Source organism: Bombina bombina, chromosome 3, assembly GCF_027579735.1.
Source record: "Bombina bombina isolate aBomBom1 chromosome 3, aBomBom1.pri, whole genome shotgun sequence".
Taxonomy (NCBI): domain Eukaryota; kingdom Metazoa; phylum Chordata; class Amphibia; order Anura; family Bombinatoridae; genus Bombina; species Bombina bombina.
The window spans coordinates 1,005,459,433-1,005,480,408 of NC_069501.1; the positions used below are offsets into that span (position 1 = coordinate 1,005,459,433).

The window sequence follows — 20,976 nt, forward strand, 5'->3', positions numbered from 1 at the left end:
AATTGATCTCTATACTGAAATTGATTTCTGTGTTGAAATTGATCTTTATGCTGAAATCGGTTTCTATATTGAAATTGTTTTCTGCGGTCGAAATGATTCCGATTGTAATGTGAATTTAAAGATGTATTATCATTGTGGTATTGATTTCTTCCCTGGTAATCTAAATCCCCATTTTGTTGGAAATTTGTGTGCATTACTCTATTATATTGAGGTCTATATGAATTAGTGTTGTTCTGAGGATATCTATTCTGGTAGTAATTGTAATTTTGATTTTGTTTGTAGGGAGGTCTAGAGTGATGATTGTTTATAGTTCTGGGAGTAGGTTGGTTCTCATAATTAGCATTTTCTATTTGTGCAGAACTATTCTCCTTTGTAGGAGAATAGTTCTGCACAAATAGAAAATGCTAATTATGAGAACCAACCTACTCCCAGAACTATAAACAATCATCACTCTAGACCTCCCTACAAACAAAATCAAAATTACAATTACTACCAGAATAGATATCCTCAGAACAACACTAATTCATATAGACCTCAATATAATAGAGTAATGCACACAAATTTCCAACAAAATGGGGATTTAGATTACCAGGGAAGAAATCAATACCACAATGATAATACATCTTTAAATTCACATTACAATCGGAATCATTTCGACCGCAGAAAACAATTTCAATATAGAAACCGATTTCAGCATAAAGATCAATTTCAACACAGAAATCAATTTCAGTATAGAGATCAATTTCAGCATAGTGACCAATTTCAGCATAGAAATCAATATCAGCACGAAAGACATTTCGAATATGAAAATAATACTACCTATCAGAACCACTATATACCACATTCTAGAAGGGAAGAACACAATAGGACAGACTATCATTATAAACCCAATCACTCCAACAGGTTACAAAGCATTAATGAAAAACCTGCTATCTCCACATCAAACAGATATTCCATTTTAGACACAGATGTAATTGAATCTCAGATAAACAAGAGCAAAGCCATAGAAGTATCAGACACATCAAATTCTTCAAATGTAGGATCAAATAAAGTGCCTTTTTTAGACAAAGGTCACACAAGCCATCAAAAAGATCCACAAACACCTACACAAGTAAATATATCCCAATCAGCAAGAGCACAAAGGAAAAGAAGAGCATCAGAAAACGAGGAAAGAGAGGGAGAGGAAAACAGACAAATAAAAAACATAAGACAAAGATAGAGAGTAAAGGAATATATAACCTTAGCAAAAACCTACTAGATGAAAATGAGATCAAAATTTTGAATAAAGGATTGTCCTTCGCCCCCACACAAAGGCTAAATAAATTTAATACATATATCGATGTACATAAATACATAAGAAACATAACAGTAAAAAAATGGTTTCTAAAAACCTCTTTGGAGAGAGAAATAACTTCGAATCAGGATGTGGAAAAAGATAGTTTTGTACACACTAATTTAAAACAAAAATCTACATTTTACCCAAAACATATCAAAGGGGGAGCAATAGAAACCTTTGAAAAAATGGTCTTAGATGATATCAAAAGTTTAGACGAAAATAAACTAAATAAGACACGCTCAAATATTGATAAAAAACAATATGAAGCTATAAAAAGACTAGAAAAGAACAAAAATATTATAGTCAAACCGGCAGATAAAGGAGGGGGTATAGTGATTTTAGATAAAGAAAAATACACAGATATGGCATATACTTTACTGAACGATATTAAGACATACAAAACCCTAAACAGAGATCCCACCCCCATTTACAAAAAAGAACTAGAGGTACTTCTCTTAAGAGCTAATGAATCAGGCATTCTGAATGATAAGGAATATGCCTTTCTGTCTATAAAGTTTCCAAAAATTCCACTTTTCTATTGTCTACCCAAGATACACAAATGTCTCATTTCTCCTCCAGGCCGCCCAATAATATCAGGGATAGGCTCACTTACGGCCAATTTATCGCAATATGTAGATCAATACCCAGGGCCGCCACTAGAAATTTTGGGGCCCCTGACTTGACCATTGATCAGGGCCCCCCCCCCCTCCTTTGACATGTGCAATTTTTGACCAAGTGACTAAAACGTATATGCACTTTATTCTTAAGTGTCTATTTAAACTTGGAAATGTTGTAAAGGAAGTAACATACACACACATAGACACACTCATACACTGAAACACACACACACTCACACATAAGAATTCACATATAGACACTCTAGCAAACACGCAAAGAAACTCAGACACAGACACCCAAACAGACACTTAGCACTGGTTTACATTGACCTGACAAGTAATGAGGTAAACTACAGTTTTTTAAAAAAAAGGAGATTTAGAAAACAAGATATGGAGTTCTGATTATCTTTTTGTAAAGGAAGATACCAAGTAAATGATGACAACAGCATGCAGTGGCTGAAAGGAAGGGCCCTAAACTGCCTAAACAATAATTTAAAGGTTAAATGGTAGATTGGTGACTTCCAGAAAGGTCTCATTAGTCTCAAAGTCTGTAGAAAGATGTGAATAATCAGTAGTAAGATCAAAATGTCCTAAAAATGAACAAACAATGGACACACACACACACACAAACTCAAACTTGCACATACACCCAAGGAAACATCAACAGAGACAGCCTCAGAAAACACACAAAGACATACACACACACAGAGACACCCACAAAAAACATAGAAAGACATACATACACACCCTCACTGAGACATCCACAGAAAACACCCACAGACATACACACACCCTCACAGAGACACCCACAGAAAATACACACCCTCACAGAGACATCCACAGAAAACACAGACACACACACACCCTCACAGAGACATCCACAGAAAACACAGAAATACACACCCACCCTCACAGAGGCATCCAGAGAAAATACACAAAGACAAACACACGCCCACCCTCACAGAGACACCCATAGAAAAAGCTCAAAGACATATGCACACACCCTCACAGACATCCACAGAAAATGCACAAAGACATACACACCCACCCTCACAGAGATACCAACAGAATAAAAATACATATACACTCATAGAGACACAAACAAAAGCACAAAGACATAAAAACAGACACCCACAGTAGGAAACATTTATGCCATTTATGCACCTTGCATCCCCTAAATCAACAGTGTGTGACATGCATGATAAAAAAAATGCAGAAATTAAGAGATCACTTTTTAAAGAATCATATTTGTAAATGTGCAAACAAAAATAATTCTGTGAATTCAAAATTGTACATTAATGATCTGGGTAGATGGCTAGATGAAGAAAAGTATTTTTAAAAGGTTGACATATGTTTGTTTGATATTTTCTCCATTTTCCCCAACCAAGAGCACCACTTCAAATATAGTGTACAAATGTTCCCATCTGTCAGCTGTACTTGTGGATTTTGAAAATGCTGTACTCTATATGGTCTTGATGGAACCATAAGCTGCGGTACTCATGCCATTAGATCTGGTTAAATGCAGGATTTAAGATTGTTGGTATGCATTTCAAAATTAAGTCAGCTGTAGAGTAAACTGAACAAAGTTAACCTGTCTCATTTCCAACACTGAGCAATCTTAGTCTGAGAGTATAACATGTTATGCAGATGTAAAAATCTTAGATAAAATGCCTCCTTGTATCTGGAAAGTCCTTGCATAAAGGGGCAGTAAACTGGAATGTAATATATATCATTTGTGTATTGAGGAGGAAACATTTCTGCATGGTTTTAAATATAGAATTTCTACAGCATTGTCAAATAATCATAAATACACTGCTGCTAAAAAATGTGTTTTTATGGACCCCTGGCCCCACCATACAACTACTACCACACTGAAGTTACAATCTTAAATTGCACAAAGAAATAAAAAACATTTGCTAAGTAATTCCTACCTCCTCTGCAAATGAAAGTGATCAGCCGTCTGACTCAGGCACACACTCTACAAACAAAGTGCCAAGTCTGTCTCACACTGTGCATAGTGGTTTAGTGCACACTCAGAAATCCTCTCAAATGCTAATACTTTACTCATTGTAATAACATTTCCCATGCTCAATTAGCACTCTGCTGTAGTACCCACTGGTGGCTGCCAAAATTTAAAAAAAAAAAAAAAAATTTTTTTTTTGTTCTTGCCTCATGGGGCCCCCCTAGCCCATTGGGCCCCTGACAGGAGTCACCCCTGTCACCCCCTGATGGCGGCCCTGTCAATACCTACAAAAATATGTAGTAAGCCTCCCCTCATACTTAAAAGACTCTACAGAAGTTTTGACTATACTACAAAATTTAGAATGGGAAAGCGATTATATTCTGGCCACATGCGATGTGTCGGCACTTTACACATGTATAGAACATCATAAAGGTTTAGAAGCAGTTGAATTTTATCTAAACAAAGATCACTCTCTACCCAAAGAGCAAAAAGAATTCATTATAGAGAGTATTAAATTTATCCTTAATCACAATTTTTTTGTTTTTGAGGATAAATTTTTCGTCCAGCAATGTGGTACAGCAATGGGAACCAGGTTTGCTCCCAGCTATGCCAATTTGTTTATGGGTCTCTGGGAACATATTTTTCTAGACTCCATAGATCTGGGAGCAAACCTGGTTCTTTACTAAAGGTATATAGATGATATTCTGATAGTGTGGAAAGGGAATATAGAAGATCTAGACTGGTTTATATCTCGCATGAATAACAATATAAATAATTTAAAATTCACTTATACTAGTAGCCACTCAAATATCCAATTTCTAGATTTAGATATCAGAATAGAGGAAAATAAAATCTTTACTAAGACCTATTTTAAACCTGTTGACACAAATAATTATATACATGCGACCAGTTGTCATCTAGAAAGATGGAAGGATAATATTCCCAAAAGTCAATTTACTAGGATTCGTAAAAACTGCAATAACGAGGAAGATTATCTACAACAGTCAGACATTTTAATAAATAGGTTTGAAGAGAGGGGATACAAAAAAGAAAAAATAGAAGCAGATATGCTAATGTGTAAGAATAAACCAAGAGAACAACTGCTCAATACACATAAACAAGATAGGTTGCAGAATGGAGAAATTTTTCTCCCCTTTATAACACAGTACAATTGCAATAAAGGGACCATAGAAAGAATAATGAAGAAGCACTGGCCCATCCTGAAAAAAGATGCAGTTTTGGGTTCATCTCTACCTGAATATCCAAAAATAATATATAGGAAATCTAGAAATCTAAAGAATATGTTAGTACCAACAGACCTAAAAAAGAAATCGAATATGAAAAACCAAAAAGACCTATGGGGAAGGGATGTGCAAGGATTTTTTCCATGCTGTACTTGCAAGGCCTGTAAATATGCCACAAAAAGAAAGTCCATTAGATCCACAACAACTGGTAAGGAGTTTCACATAAAAGGGACCTATAGATGTACGGACAAACATATTATATATCTACTAGAATGTAGCTGTGGGGCCCAATATGTGGGCGAGTCGGACAGAGTAGCTCGGGATCGTATTAGGGAACACATCTCATCCATTGAACACATGAATGATGATAGAAATAGAGAACTCCCACTACCAAAACATTTTAAAAAATGCAATAATGGTAATCTGAAACATTTTAGCTACACTATTATAGACAAACTCAGAAAAAATTGGAGAGGAGGGAATCCAACTCATGCCCTCCTAAGATTAGAGGCCAAATGGATCTTTGATCTAGACACCCTAACCCCCAAAGGCATGAATTTGGAGTTCAATCTAGGGAGTTTTATGCAGGAATAATGTATTTATATATTTATATTTTTATATATAGCAAATAAGACATATGTTGAACTTTTAGTCCTCTGATGGACGTCTAGGGATTTAATATGTTCCACACTAACTGTCAATCGAAGACAATATATAATACATTTCAGTATAATAAAATTTTAAATTACACGTTTTTAATATATATATAGGATCAATGAACCGATTTTTTAATGATACCCATAAATATATACATATAATAATACCCCCTCTATAAACTATTATGCAAAACCATCCTTTTTATATATATATCAATACCATAGCAGACTGTAATGGACATATTATATTTTCATTCCAGTACCCTGCAATATAATTTTTCTATATTTTTTCTTTTTTTCTTTTATCATTATTTAGTATGTAAAAAAAGTTTTTTTGTAAAGTTTCTAGCCTTACGTGAAAAGCCAAAATTGTCTTCGGCTCACAAGCAATGTCGCCCTCAAAACAGCGAAACCCCTAAGGCAAAAAGAAAACTCTTTTCTATGCTCTTTTCCCCACTCGTAAAATATAGCGCACATATCTGTGTAAACAAATGTATACATTTTCTTCTACACTCAGCTTTTCAAATGTTTGTTTCTGTGTGTTATACCATATATGATATATGGCAATTAACTATGAACGAAATTTGCCACTTTCCTACATATGCATAAAGTTAACAATAAATTAAGTAAGGAGGTGCTTACATGTTTTAGGATACAAGCTCTGCTATAAAAAGAGCAAGATGGACAATGAGCAAATCAGAAGTTTGAGAAAGGTCAACGACCGAAACGCGTTACTTCTTTTTGGCAATATTGAGCCACCGTAGTCTGTGACGTCAGACTACCACCATCAGCCCACTAATAAGGAAAAGACCGGACGAGAATTACCCTGCCTCCAGACGCGGGATAAAGCGTCACATCCACGTTACATCAGGCCTGTATGCTGTTCAAAAAACTTAATGGTAACCTGGTTTTATCATTAAGGAAAAGAAACAGATAAGGCATTACATCTACAAACCATCAGATGCTTCCTTCGGAATAAGCATTTCAAGGTAACCTGGTTTTACCAATACACCGGAAAAATTCCTAATTGTATACCAAGATTGGATAATTGAACGAACTTTAATCTGATCATACAAGGTACCCTCACTATAATGAGACGGCACTAAAATTTTCATCCGCAAAACATTCTTATATGCCAAAATCTTTACCTGTGCACAGAAAAGAACTTTTTACAACCTTTGTTCTATTTTCATGTTCCAATCTTTATATGGTTATTTTCATATTTTCATATATGTTTATTTTCATATACTCAGGCTTGCTAAACATTCCCTAAAGCCTAATATAGTTTGCTTTTTTGCACAAGTGCAGAAAACTGCCTATCATATGCAATAAGGTGTTTTCTTACCCATATCCCTCTTTAATCGCTAATTAGCTTACACATTTTAGCTTACACATTTTACCCCATATTTTCGTCGACTAACATTTTTATGTTTCTCCAATCCACTGTGTAAACTAACTATATCTGCTGTGTATACTAACTATATCTGTTGTGTATATTAACTACATTAACTATATTAACTATATTTGTTGTGTATACTAACTATATCTGCTGTGTATACTAACTTTATCTGTTCTGTATACTAACTATATCTACTGTTTATCTTTTTGCCTCTGTCATTTTTTGCTGAAAATAAGATAAAATTTTATAACATCAGCTTTTAATATATATTCATTTTTTAAGAGCCAAAGAGTATTTTTTAATCATATATTATTTTATGTATTACCCTAGAGGCAAGAATGCATGTGTGTGTGTATGTATGTATGTATGCGTGTGTCAGTCTGTATATAATGTATATAGGTGTGTATGTATGTAATGTGTGTGTTTGTATTTATGTATGCGTGTGTCAGTCTGTATATAATGTATATAGGTGTGTATGTATGTAATGTGTGTGTTTGTATTTATGTATGTATGTAATGTGTGTGTATGTATGTAATGTGTGTGTGTGTATGTAATGTGTGTGTATGTATGTAGTGTGTGCGTGTGTATGTATGTAGGTCTATAGTTTTATGTAGGTGTATATTTGTATGTATAATGTGTGTGTGTGTGTGTGTATGTATGTATGTATTTAATGTTTGTGTGTATGTATGTAATGTGTGTGTGTGTGTATGTATTTAATGTTTGTGTGTGTGTATGTATTGTGTGTGTATGTGTATGTATGTAATATGTGTGTGTATAAATATTTAAAATATGCTGGAAATTGGAAAGCTAGGAGTATTGTTTGAACCCCAAAACTAGGTATGTACATCAAGTAGTGAAAATGTGCTATTGTTCCATCATACAAAAAAGCTGTGCAATTGGGACAAAAATACATTTATTTGCTACTAGAATTATACTTTTCTAGCATTAGAATGGTTAAGAATAGCCCACAGGGCTGGTCCTATATCCCATATAAAACCCAACTTAAGGCTGAACTGAAGCACTGGATTGTGGGGCTTGGTTATTGCCTTCAGCCTGAAGGCTAAATGACCTTTCCTGGTCTGTTTCTTGAAGAAGAGTTACACTTTTTTAATAACTGATATATGTAAATAAAACACGTTATATATAGGGAGCAAAGAAAAAGTGAAACATTATTTTTATTTCAGTGCCGCGTCCGTGTTCTGAAAGTGAATTTGCTTGTGCAAATGGTCGCTGCATTGCTGGCCGCTGGAAATGTGATGGGGATCATGACTGTATTGATGGATCAGATGAGGTGAGACCATTACTATTTTGGATGTGTGATTTAGCTTAAAGGGACATTGTACACTAGTTTTTCTGTGAGTGTTTTTGTAAAAATGTACAGTTTTTCTTATTTTTAAATAACATTGTGCTGATTTTCAGACTCCTAACAAAGCTCCAAAGTTTTAGATGTATACTTATGTATACAGACTTCAGATCGCTTCTGTTTCTATAATGGGTCTTTTCATATGTAGGGGAGGGGGGGTACAGGGAGGGTCTGCTCTCAGCTCCTTTCAGTGGGTGTCCCAGCCTAACCTTATCAACAGTGCTAAATTGGGAGCTTCTAAGTAAGTTTTTAATAAAAAGGTTTTATACTGGATTTTTATATCAGTATCTGTGCCTATCATTCTTTATAATAGTGTCTATTACATGCAGTTATAGGGACAGTATACACCAATTTTCATTTAATTGCATGTAATAGACACTGCTATAAAGAATAATATTAACACATACAGATATACAAATCCAGTATAAAACCTTTTAAAAACTTACTTAGAAGCTCCCAATTTAGCACTGTTGCTGAGATTACCATGGGACACCCACTGCATATGAAAAGATCCATTATAGAAACAGAAGCAATCTGAAGGCTTTATACATCAGTATGCAGCTAAATCTTTGGGGCATGGTTAGAAGTCTGAAAATGAGCACAATGTTATTTAAAAATAAGCAAAACTATTAATTTCTACAAAAACACACCCAGATGGGCTATATAAATGGATCATCTACACAACATTTATGCATAGAAAGATCTTGTGTATAATGTACCTTTAATGGCAAATTGGTGTAAACTGACCCTTAAAATTTGAATCTATAAAGTGTTTTTTTGTATTTTAACTGAACTCTTCATGAGAATACATATAGATATTGTGTTACAAATTTGGTTAACACTTTATTGTGTATGTTATTCAGAGAGATTTAGTAAATAGTAATTATTAAAAAGTGTAAAATGGAATTGACACATTTTTGGAGTAAACTGCACATAGGAATTAAAAGCTTATGCGACCCATTAGAGGGTTATGTGCCGAAAATGTGACCTTTAGTGGGAACCAGTGTTAATTTTGACGGAAAATTTCAATTTAGTCTTAGTTTTAGTCTTTTGACTAAAATGCCATTTTAGTTTTAGTCGTATTTTAGTCATCTGAATTGTTTCAGTTTTAGTCTAGTTTTAGTCGGCTTAATCTCCAGTAGATTTTAGTCAACTAAAATCTAAGGGGTTTAGTTAAAGTGTAATGCATTATTTAAGCATTTCTCTATAATTTGCAAACTGATTATAGACTCCAGGAGTAAACATAAAACCTGTTAATATTTATGGTATTAAGGTTTAAACATGCAGTACAGGCACAGATTTAGCCGTTGTGATATATAACATCTTTATTAAACTTAAAATTAAATAAAACCAAGTTTCATAAACAAACAGAAGTGCAACTTTAAAATATAAAAAAACAAAACTGTAAACTGTATTGGCTGTATTGCACATATTACCCAATATAAAAACTTTAGGGGGCGGAGTTTACTGCCAAGCTGAGAGGACGTGATTGCAAAGAGCTCCTCAATATAATTAATATAACAGTTCTCTGTTAATAATTAAAACAAGTATCAAGTAACGCAACACAACAAAAAGTTTCTGCAGCTAGCACAGGCACAGCATAACTTAAACCCATATTTGTGGGTTATGCTTATTTCTATAGGAAGAATCAATTGATTGTTCTTCGTAAATTTTACAAAAGAGCAGTAATTAGATATGGATTGATTATAACAACTTGCATAAAATGTTTTTGTCAGCAAATTTTGATTTAGTTTTAGTCATAGTCTTTTGACTAAAATGTCATTTTAGTTTTAGTCGTATTTTAGTCATCAGAATTTCTTTAGTTTTATAGTCATTTTAGTCTAGTTTTAGTCGACAAAATTAACACTGGTGGGAACTGCCTAGATCAGCCTACGCTTATTACAGCCAAAGGTTTAGCATTGGTGGAGTTTTTTTGTCACTTTTATTGCACTTTTATAGTCTCTAATGCTTATATTTATTTTTGTAACATTTTCAGTGTAATAAAGGTGCATATTGCATTTATGTCATTAAATGCCCCTTTATATCATGATTTTTAATATAATATCGATGACTAAAGTTGTAATGGAAGATAAAAAGTAAAAACAAATCATGTTACATACGTTAGGGAAATAAATCCTCAAGATCAATTACAGATCTACAAACATTTTGTTATATAAAAAAGCAGATCATTTTCTAATTCATAAAAAGAGGACAGCAGCGCTCTCTGGATTTAGCTAAAACTCGTAATGTAAAGTTTCTGAGCTATGTGTTCATGTGTTTTTGGCAGAAAGAACGATTGATCATATAAATTTACATTTTTTTTTGTCATGGTTTAACAGAAAGACTGCAGGGTGCGCTGCGAGCCAGACCAGTTCCAGTGTAACAATGGTCACTGTATTCCACATCGCTGGCGCTGTGACGCTGATGCTGACTGCATGGATGGAAGTGACGAGGAGAACTGCAACACCAGAGGTAAGTGTGACTCTGACCATTACTGGTAACGTCTGGAACCTCTGTCTGGGATTCAAGGGGACATTAAGAGACAAATGAATGATAAAGTGCTTTATTGGTGACTTTAAATGGATATACAAAAGAAAATCAATTTAAGGGGCTAAATATGTTGATATCCTCCAAATAAGCAGTGCACATTACAATAACCCTCAGCCATATCAGTGCAAGAATGCATAGCTAGTGACAAGATTTGCTAAGACAACAACCTATATTCATTCCAGTTATGTTGACAACAGCAGCTGGAGGCATAACCCATTTCTCAAATGTAATTATCCTTCTTATTCATTAAAGACACCGTAAAGTCAAAACTAACTTTAAAGGATTCAAATAGAGCAGTGGTTTTCAAACCTGTCCTCAGGCGTCTCTAACAGACAAGATTGTGAGGATCTCTAAACTGGAGCACAGGTGTAATAATCAGCTGACTTGTAAACATGGTTATTTTACCTGCTCTTATCCAAGGTAATCCTGAAAATCTGGCCTGTTAGGGAGGCCCGAGGACAGGTTTGAAAACCAGGGAGACAGAGTTTACAGTTTTAATCAACTTTCCAATTTTTTACTTCTAGTATCAAATTTGCTTTGTTTTTTTATATCCTTTGTTTAGAGTAAACCTAGGCAGGTGTATAGGATCTGAGGATTGTGCACATGTCTATAGCAGTCTTTGGCAGCAGTGTTTGCAACTATATATGATATTGCTATAAACGTTGCAAAACACAAAACGTGGACGCTCCTGAGCTCATCTAGGATTGCTCTTTAACAAAGGGTACCAAGAGAACTAAGGAAAACTGACCATTAAAGTTTATTGGAAAGTTGTTTCAAATTTTGTACTCTATCCAATCCGTTTAAGCTTGATTTTCACTTTACTGTCCCTTTAATACAAGGCTTCAATCCAAGACAGCCCAGTGGCATTCTTTTCTAAGAAAGTTATAGGCTTGCCCTTTATTAAACTGATTCCAATTTAATATTGTGGTGTATGGGAAAGGGAAAAGCCCTCAACTAAACTTAACCCACATTTAGTAAATCTGCTGAGACCTGTGAGACAAACCCTGTGAATGCTCATACATACATTTATTAAACATTTAATTTAGTCCAACAAGACAACATGGGGAATGGCAGAAAAAGAATCCTCTTTTAGATATACAGAGAAGACCATCTCAATTTTGTACCCATCTTATTAGCTTGTAACAAATTTCACAAATGAAGCTGATATATAAAATAAAACAAAAATAGAAAAAAATAAAATTATTCTTTTAAATTGATACTCTAGTTAAAAAATAACATGCTCTCTAACATGTTGGCGCATGTGTTTTTTTTTTCAATAATGATCTGAACTTACTTAGGGCTAGATTACAAGTTGTGACATACAGGGTTAACAAACCCTACAACAATCACTAGTGTGTCAGAGAAAGGGTTAACTGACCCTTTCCATCTTAGCCATTTTGTCACAGTCTTGGCTCTTCAGGCAAGTCTGTAACTTAGTTCAGTGGGTGCAGGGGTTAATCAACACTCTCTAGTCTGTACAAGACCTAGAAAAATGCCCAAACTCCCCTTTAATGCCACCCACAATAAACTATCTCTGCTGCCACCACCTTAAAATTATTATATGGAAAATCCTTAAAGGGACAGTCAACACCAGAATTTTTGTTGTTTTAAAAGATAGATAATCCCTTAATTACCCATTCCTCAGTTTTGCATAACCAACACACTTATAATAATACATGTTTTACCTCTGTAATAACCTTGTATCTAAGCCTCTGCAAACTGCCCCCTTTTTTTCAGTTCTTTTGACAGACTTGCATTTTAGCCAATCAGTGCTCACTCCTCAATAAATTCACATGCATGAGCTCAATGTAATCTATATGAAACACATGAACTAACACCCTCTAGGGGTGAAAAACTGTCAAAATTGATGATAAAAGTAAATTGGAAAGATGTTTAAAATTACATGCCCTATTTGAATCATGAAAGTTTTTTTTTTACTTGTCCCTTTAAGAACAGATTAAAAATCCCAAAACACAATTTGGCAAAAATCAATCGAAAAAAAACACAATTCTGTTATACTAGTCTCTTTTGTAACGTGGTTCAAATATTAGACAAAGGCAAAAACTTAATAAAGAAACATTTATTATGAACGAAAAAAGAGTCACAGTGCATTTAAATAGAAAAAAAATGTAACAAACAAAATTACACACAGCAACAGTTTAAAATAAAAAGGTCAAATATTACAGAACATATAACTTTACCAGAATAGTGTCTGTTCCATGGAGATGGAATGAAGAATAGTCAAATACGCTGTACACATAGCCTCCCATCTATAATGACAATATTATTTTACCCAAATCACAGTTAAATACATTATTTTCCAGGGTGGGCAAGGAAGGTAGCCATCCCTCTTATGGCAGGCCATAAAAAGCCCTGTAACCCTGACTCAAGCTATAGAATCATTTATAATTTCAATTATGTAAATACAGTAGACATACACTTATAGGCAATCTCATTGTAACATCATGATGATTATTTTGATACCAAACATGACATGTCTGTTTCTCTTGTTAAGTGTATCCAGTCCACGGATCATCCATTACTTATGGGATATTAACTCCTCCCCAACAGGAAGTGCAAGAGGATTCACCCAGCAGAGCTGCTATATAGCTCCTCCCCTAACTGCCATTACCAGTCATTCTCTTGCACCCAACGACTAGATAGGATGTGTGAGAGGACTATGGTGATTATATTTAGTTTTATACCTTCAATCAAAAGTTTGTTATTTTATAATAGCACCGGAGTGTGTTATTCCTTCTCTGGTAGAATTTGAAGAAGAATCTACCTGAGTTTTTACTATGATTTTAGCCGGCGTAGTTAAGATCATATTGCTGTTTCTCGGCCATCTGAGGAGAGGTAAACTTCAGATCAGGGGACAGCGGGCAGATTAATCTGCAAAGAGGTATGTAGCAGCTTATTATTTTCTGACAATGGAATTGATGAGAAAATTCTGCCATACCGATATAATGTAAACTCAGCCTTAAATGCAGTAGCAGCAACTGGTATCAGGCTGTCATGTATGTATATTTTACACTTCAGTATTCTGGGGAATGGCACTTCACTGGAATTATACTGTGTGCATAAGACTTTAGCCTAATTTGCAGGGACTGGCAACAGGCTCTTTAATAACACTTAATTTATGTTAAACGTTTTTTGCTGGCATGTAAAATCGTTTCATTTTCTGAGGTACTGGGTGAATAAAATGTTTTGGGCATTATTTTTTCCACTTGGCAGTTGTTTTATTTAATTTATGACAGTTTACTGATCTCTCTCACTGTTGTGTGTGAGGGGGAGGTCAAAAAATTCAGTCAGAAGCTCATTGTATTTCCTGCATGATCCGGTTCATCTCTACAGAACTCAGGGGTCTTCAAAACTTGTTTTGAGGGAGGTAATCATTCACAGCAGAGCTGTGAGATTGTAGTTGACTGTGATAAAAAACGTTTATTTCTGTAACTTTTTTTTCTGCTATCAGGGTTAGTTATCCTTCGCTAATGGGAACAAGCCTTTGCTAAAATTGTGTTTTTTACAAAGATTTGATGCTATAACCTTTCAGTTTATTAACTTTCAACTGTCATAACTCTTTCTGTGCTTCTTATAGGCACAGTACGTTTTCATATTATAGTAAATTACTTGAAAAGTATTTCCAAGTTGCTAGTTTATTTGCTAGTGTGTTAAACATGTCTGATTCAGAGGAAGACATCTGTGCTATATGTGCTAATGCCAAAGTGGAGCCCAATAGAAATTTATGTACTAACTGTATTGATGCTACTTTAAATAAAAGTCAATCTGTACAAATTGAACACATTTCACCAAACAACGAGGGGAGAGTTATGCCGACTAACTCGCCTCACGTGTCAGTACCTGCATCTCCCGCTCGGGGGGTGCGTGATATTGTGGCGCCGAGTACATCTGGGCGGCCATTACAAATCACATTACAGGATATGGCTACTGTTATGACTGAAGTTTTGGCTAAATTACCAGAACTAAGAGGTAAGCGTGATCACTCTGGGGTGAGAACAGAGTGCGCTGATAATGTTAGGGCCATGTCAGATACTGCGTCACAACTTGCAGAACATGAGGACGGAGAGCTTCATTCTGCGGCTGACGGTTCTGATCCAAACAGATTGGATTCAGATATTTCAAATTTTAAATTTAAGCTGGAAAACCTCCGTGTATTACTAGGGGAGGTGTTAGCGGCTCTGAATGATTGTAACACAGTTGCAATACCAGAAAAAATGTGTAGGTTGGATAAATATTTTGCGGTACCGTCGAGTACTGACGTTTTTCCTATACCTAAGAGACTTACTGAAATTGTTACTAAGGAGTGGGATAGACCCGGTGTGCCGTTCTCACCCCCTCCGATATTTAGAAAGATGTTTCCAATAGACACCACCACACGGGACTTATGGCAAACGATCCCTAAGGTGGAGGGAGCAGTTTCTACTTTAGCTAAGCGTACCACTATCCCGGTGGAGGATAGCTGTGCCTTTTCAGATCCAATGGATAAAAAGTTAGAGGGTTACCTTAAGAAAATGTTTGTTCAACAAGGTTTTATATTGCAACCCCTTGCATGCATTGCGCCTGTCACGGCTGCAGCAGCATTTTGGTTTGAGTCTCTGGAAGGGACACTTGAATCAGCTCCATTAGATGAGATTACACACAGGCTTAAAGCTCTTAAGTTAGCTAACTCATTTATTTCAGATGCCGTAGTACATTTAACTAAGCTTACGGCTAAGAATTCCGGATTCGCCATTCAGGCGCGCAGAGCACTGTGGCTAAAATCCTGGTCAGCTGACGTTACTTCTAAGTCTAAATTACTTAATATACCTTTCAAAGGGCAGACCTTATTCGGGCCCGGATTGAAAGAAATTATCGCTGACATTACAGGAGGTAAAGGCCATGCCCTGCCTCAAGACAGAGCCAAACCTAAGGCTAGACAATCTAATTTTCGTTCCTTTCGGAATTTCAAAGCAGGAGCAGCATCAACTTCCTCTGCTCCAAAACAAGAAGGATCTGTTGCTCGCTACAGACAAGGCTGGAGACCTAACCAGTCCTGGAACAAGGGCAAGCAGGCCAGGAAACCTGCTGGTGCCCCTAAAACAGCATGAATTGAGGGCCCCCGATCCGGGAACGGATCTAGTGGGGGGCAGACTTTCTCTCTTCGCCCAGGCTTGGGCAAGAGATGTCCAGGATCCCTGGGCGCTAGAGATAATATCTCAGGGATACCTTCTGGACTTCAAATACTCTCCCCCAAGAGAGAGATTTCATCTGTCAAGGTTGTCAACAAACCAAATAAAGAAAGAGGCGTTTCTACGCTGCGTACAAGAGCTTTTATTAATGGGAGTAATCCATCCAGTTCCACGGTCGGAACAGGGACAAGGGTTTTACTCAAATCTGTTTGTGGTTCCCAAAAAAGAGGGAACTTTCAGGCCAATCCTGGATTTAAAGATCCTAAACAAATTCCTAAGAGTTCCATTGTTCAAAATGGAGACTATTCGGACAATTTTACCCATGATCCAAAAGGGTCAGTACATGACCACAGTGGATTTAAAGGATGCTTACCTTCACATACCGATTCACAAAGATCATTACCGGTATCTAAGGTTTGCCTTTCTAGACAGGCATTACCAGTTTGTAGCTGTTCCATTCGGATTGGCTACGGCTCCGAGAATCTTCACAAAGGTTCTGGGTGCTCTTCTGGCGGTACTAAGACCGCGAGGAATTGCGGTAGCTCCGTACCTAGACGACATTCTGATACAAGCTTCAAGCTTTCAAACTGCCAAGTCTCATACAGAGTTAGTACTGGCATTTCTAAGGTCGCATGGATGGAAGGTGAACGAAAAGAAGAGTTCTCTCTTTCCACTCACAAGAGTTCCCTTCTTGGGGACTCTTATAGATTCTGTAGAAATGAAGATTTACCTGACAGAAGACAGGTTAACAAAGCTTCAAAATGCATGCCGTGTCCTTCATTCCATTCAACACCCGTCAGTAGCTCAATGCATGGAGGTGATCGGCTTAATGGTAGCAGCAATGGACATAGTACCCTTTGCACGCCTACATCTCAGACCGCTGCAATTGTGCATGCCAAGTCAGTGGAATGGGGATTACTCAGACTTGTCCCCTACTCTGAATCTGGATCAAGAGACCAGAAATTCTCTTCTATGGTGGCTTTCTCGGCCACATCTGTCCAGGGGGATGCCATTCAGCAGGCCGGACTGGACAATTGTAACAACAGACACCAGCCTACTAGGTTGGGGCGCTGTCTGGAATTCTCTGAAGGCTCAGGGACAATGGAATCAGGAGGAGAGTCTCCTACCAATAAACATTCTGGAATTGAGAGCTGTTCTCAATGCCCTTCTGGCTTGGCCCCAGTTAACAACTCGGGGGTTCATCAGGTTTCAGTCGGACAACATCACGACTGTAGCTTACATCAACCATCAGGGAGGGACAAGAAGCTCCCTAGCAATGATGGAAGTATCAAAGATAATTCGCTGGGCAGAGTCTCACTCTTGCCACCTGTCAGCAATCCACATCCCGGGAGTGGAGAACTGGGAGGCGGATTTCTTAAGTCGTCAGACTTTTCATAGCATAATACGGTTAGCCTATGAGACTGCTGGACAGCAGCCTCCTGAAAGAATTACAGCACATTCTACTAGAGCTGTGGCTTCCACTTGGGCCTTTAAGAATGAGGCTTCTGTTGAACAGATTTGCAAGGCTGCAACTTGGTCTTCTCTTCATACTTTTTCCAAATTTTACAAATTTGACACTTTTGCTTCTTCGGAGGCTGTTTTTGGGAGAAAGGTTCTTCAGGCAGTGGTTCCTTCCGTATAAAGAGCCTGCCTGTCCCTCCCGTCATCCGTGTACTTTAGCTTTGGTATTGGTATCCCATAAGTAATGGATGATCCGTGGACTGGATACACTTAACAAGAGAAAACATAATTTATGCTTACCTGATAAATTTATTTCTCTTGTAGTGTATCCAGTCCACGGCCCGCCCTGTCACTTTAAGGCAGGTAATTTTTCCATTAAACTACAGTCACCACTGCACCCTATGGTTTTCCTTTCTCTGCATGTTTTCGGTCGAATGACTGGTAATGGCAGTTAGGGGAGGAGCTATATAGCAGCTCTGCTGGGTGAATCCTCTTGCACTTCCTGTTGGGGAGGAGTTAATATCCCATAAGTAATGGATGATCCGTGGACTGGATACACTACAAGAGAAATAAATTTATCAGGTAAGCATAAATTATGTTTTTTTTTTGTCATCCAGTACCATAAATGTGATTAAAGCATGTTTTAAGATATCCTAGAGTGTAACCTCTGATCGACCTCAGGTTGGTGCCTTCCTAGGGACATTGTTTTCTGTCCCCTGGGTTGACCTTTTTGACTCATAAAAATCACTGTAGTGAGAAGACTTAATTGCCCCCTGTATCCTGATGAACCAGATGTAGATAGTAAAAACCAGTGACCCCATGAGTTTGACTTTTAGAGTTCTGGGCTATTTAAAAACATAAAACAAAACGGTAAATAACATAGAAGAAAAAGCAAAGTAAGAAAAAATTAACCCCTGACATCCTTAAATCCTTGGGTCTTCATGACACAAGTGCAGTGCAAAAATATTAGTGCTATTGTGTGTTATCATCACTCTAGCACAATCAATAGCCCACATGTATCAAAATTCCAAATGCATCTTTTATTGCTTGAGCTATAGTCTAATGCATCTGTGCACATATATATGTGTTTTTGTTAATACACAAGCGGTAATGGTTTACTTCAGCTCTTAAAAAGCACTGCATTTTGCTGTGGCGTTTTGGATTGTGCATGAGTGCAACACTTAAATTGTAATATGAGCGCACTAATAGCATATATTTAAACATATACCAGATTATGCATTATACTTTATAAGAGACAGATAACAAGATAATGCACCCTGCCACAAGCATGGGTATCATCATCCAATGCATCTTTTAGAAAAACCTTTCAGATACAAAATGGGAATTCTACTTATGATACAAAGACAATAGTGAGATATATACGTTATACATAACAGTGCAAGGTCACACATGTTTATATAACTGCAAAGATTATACATATGCATTTAGTAGTTACCCTATCCATTTAGTGCTGTGCTTTATCTTTGTTTTTAATGAATTCCTTTGTTAACCTGTGATCATAGAATGGACTGTGCAGTGCTAGGCAACATCATTTGTTAACACTTTTAGTGCATCTACCTGATCTCATATAGAAATAGTTAAATCTTTATTTAACTGTTTTATTCTTATCTGTAAACCACAGGAAATTTCACAAACATTTTGCAGAGAATCCTATATCACATGTTTTGTGGTCACATCATGTTATGTATATTTTTTAATAGAATATGCTGTTGTTCATAAATCAAACGCCTACAACTCATTTTTAGAGGGTTGGGACACATAAAATTATACATTTATTGTTAAATTCCCTGACATCAGGACCTTGGGCACTTCAATTACCAAATGCTTCTCTTTAGTAGTTCGAACATGTCCACTTGATGAGTTCCAGTGCAACAACACACTCTGCAAACCTCTGGCATGGAAATGTGACGGTGAGGACGACTGTGGAGACAACTCTGATGAGAAGCCAGAAGAGTGCTGTGAGTCCATTATAGGGTCTAATGTTTTGATTGATTTTACGTTTTAAGATTTTTTTATTTCTTTGTGAAAATCGTATTAGAAAGGTATTGTATTATTTTATTAGAATTTAGGATATTGTCTAAAAACATAGATAGCATTCAGAGACAACCTAAAACATACCCAAGACAAACAGGATTACTTTAGATACCATCATGGAGTTATTTGATGATCATCAAACTACTTTATAAGTCATGTGCACATCATCAGACTTGTAAAGTCATCGGCTAAGGTAAAACATTCTAGGTGATGACTTCAGAATGATTAGCAGATTACCTTACTGATAACTTCACAAACATGAACAGCCAGTGAATGACTAGTCTGGAGTCATCAATTACTTCAGGAAGATCATCCTTTTTAACTAGGGAAGGAACATGAATTTTGATGGCGGATAAGAACCATAATTTAATCAAATCTGTCCATTTTTCCGATAGTGTAAACTTAACTAGTTTGTAGTTTATGTCTATCCAAGGCATTCTCAAAATCCCCACAGTGTTTGTCTTTACCAGCTCCAATGGCAGTGTATTCCATTAATCAACTAACCTTTCTGTGAAGAAGTGCTTCCACAAATTACTCCTGAACCTACTATCCTTCAACCTGAGACCATGACACCTTGTTCTGCTCCTGCTCCTTTTGTGAAACGATTCAGCTTTATTAAGTTTTGTTCATTTTTATTAAGCCCCTTTCCTCCTCTAAGCTGTATATATTTATGTTATTGAGTCTTTCTTTGTAAATTTATTTTTTTTAGACCATGTACCATTTTAGTAGCCCTCTTCTGAACCATTTGCAGTTTGTTTATTTCCTTTGGGAGTTGTGGCATTCAGAACTATTTACAATATTCAAGTTGATGTATAACTAGTGATCTGAAAAGTGAGGGTAAGAACACCCTTTTCTGATGCTAATACATCTTTTTGTAAAATCAAGCATGCCTCACTACCGTATTGTTTAGCCAATTTCAAAGTATCCAAAATGATAGTTCCTCTTTTGAGGTGCACTAAGGAACAAAACAAATACAAGTATGAGGGAAAGATACAATGTGCACACATGATAAAAAATCTATGAAAGTAAGAGAGATGTGTATATTACATAATTTTTTCTTTTTGGAAAATAGATGTGTGTGTTACGGAGAAAAGAACAAGCATATGTAGGATGCAAATCTATAAAAGGGTATTAGTGATAGCT

General features: G+C 36.3%; 1 protein-coding gene across 1 annotated transcript in view; it reads left to right on the top strand.

The window, feature by feature from the left end:
• Window positions 1-20,976, top strand: part of LRP1 (LDL receptor related protein 1) — a 595,167-nt gene that overhangs the window by 532,647 nt on the left and 41,544 nt on the right. The window contains 3 exon segments of the mRNA XM_053708175.1: window positions 8,400-8,506; window positions 10,918-11,050; window positions 19,638-19,757. Coding sequence (XP_053564150.1) covers window positions 8,400-8,506; window positions 10,918-11,050; window positions 19,638-19,757 — 360 coding nt within the window.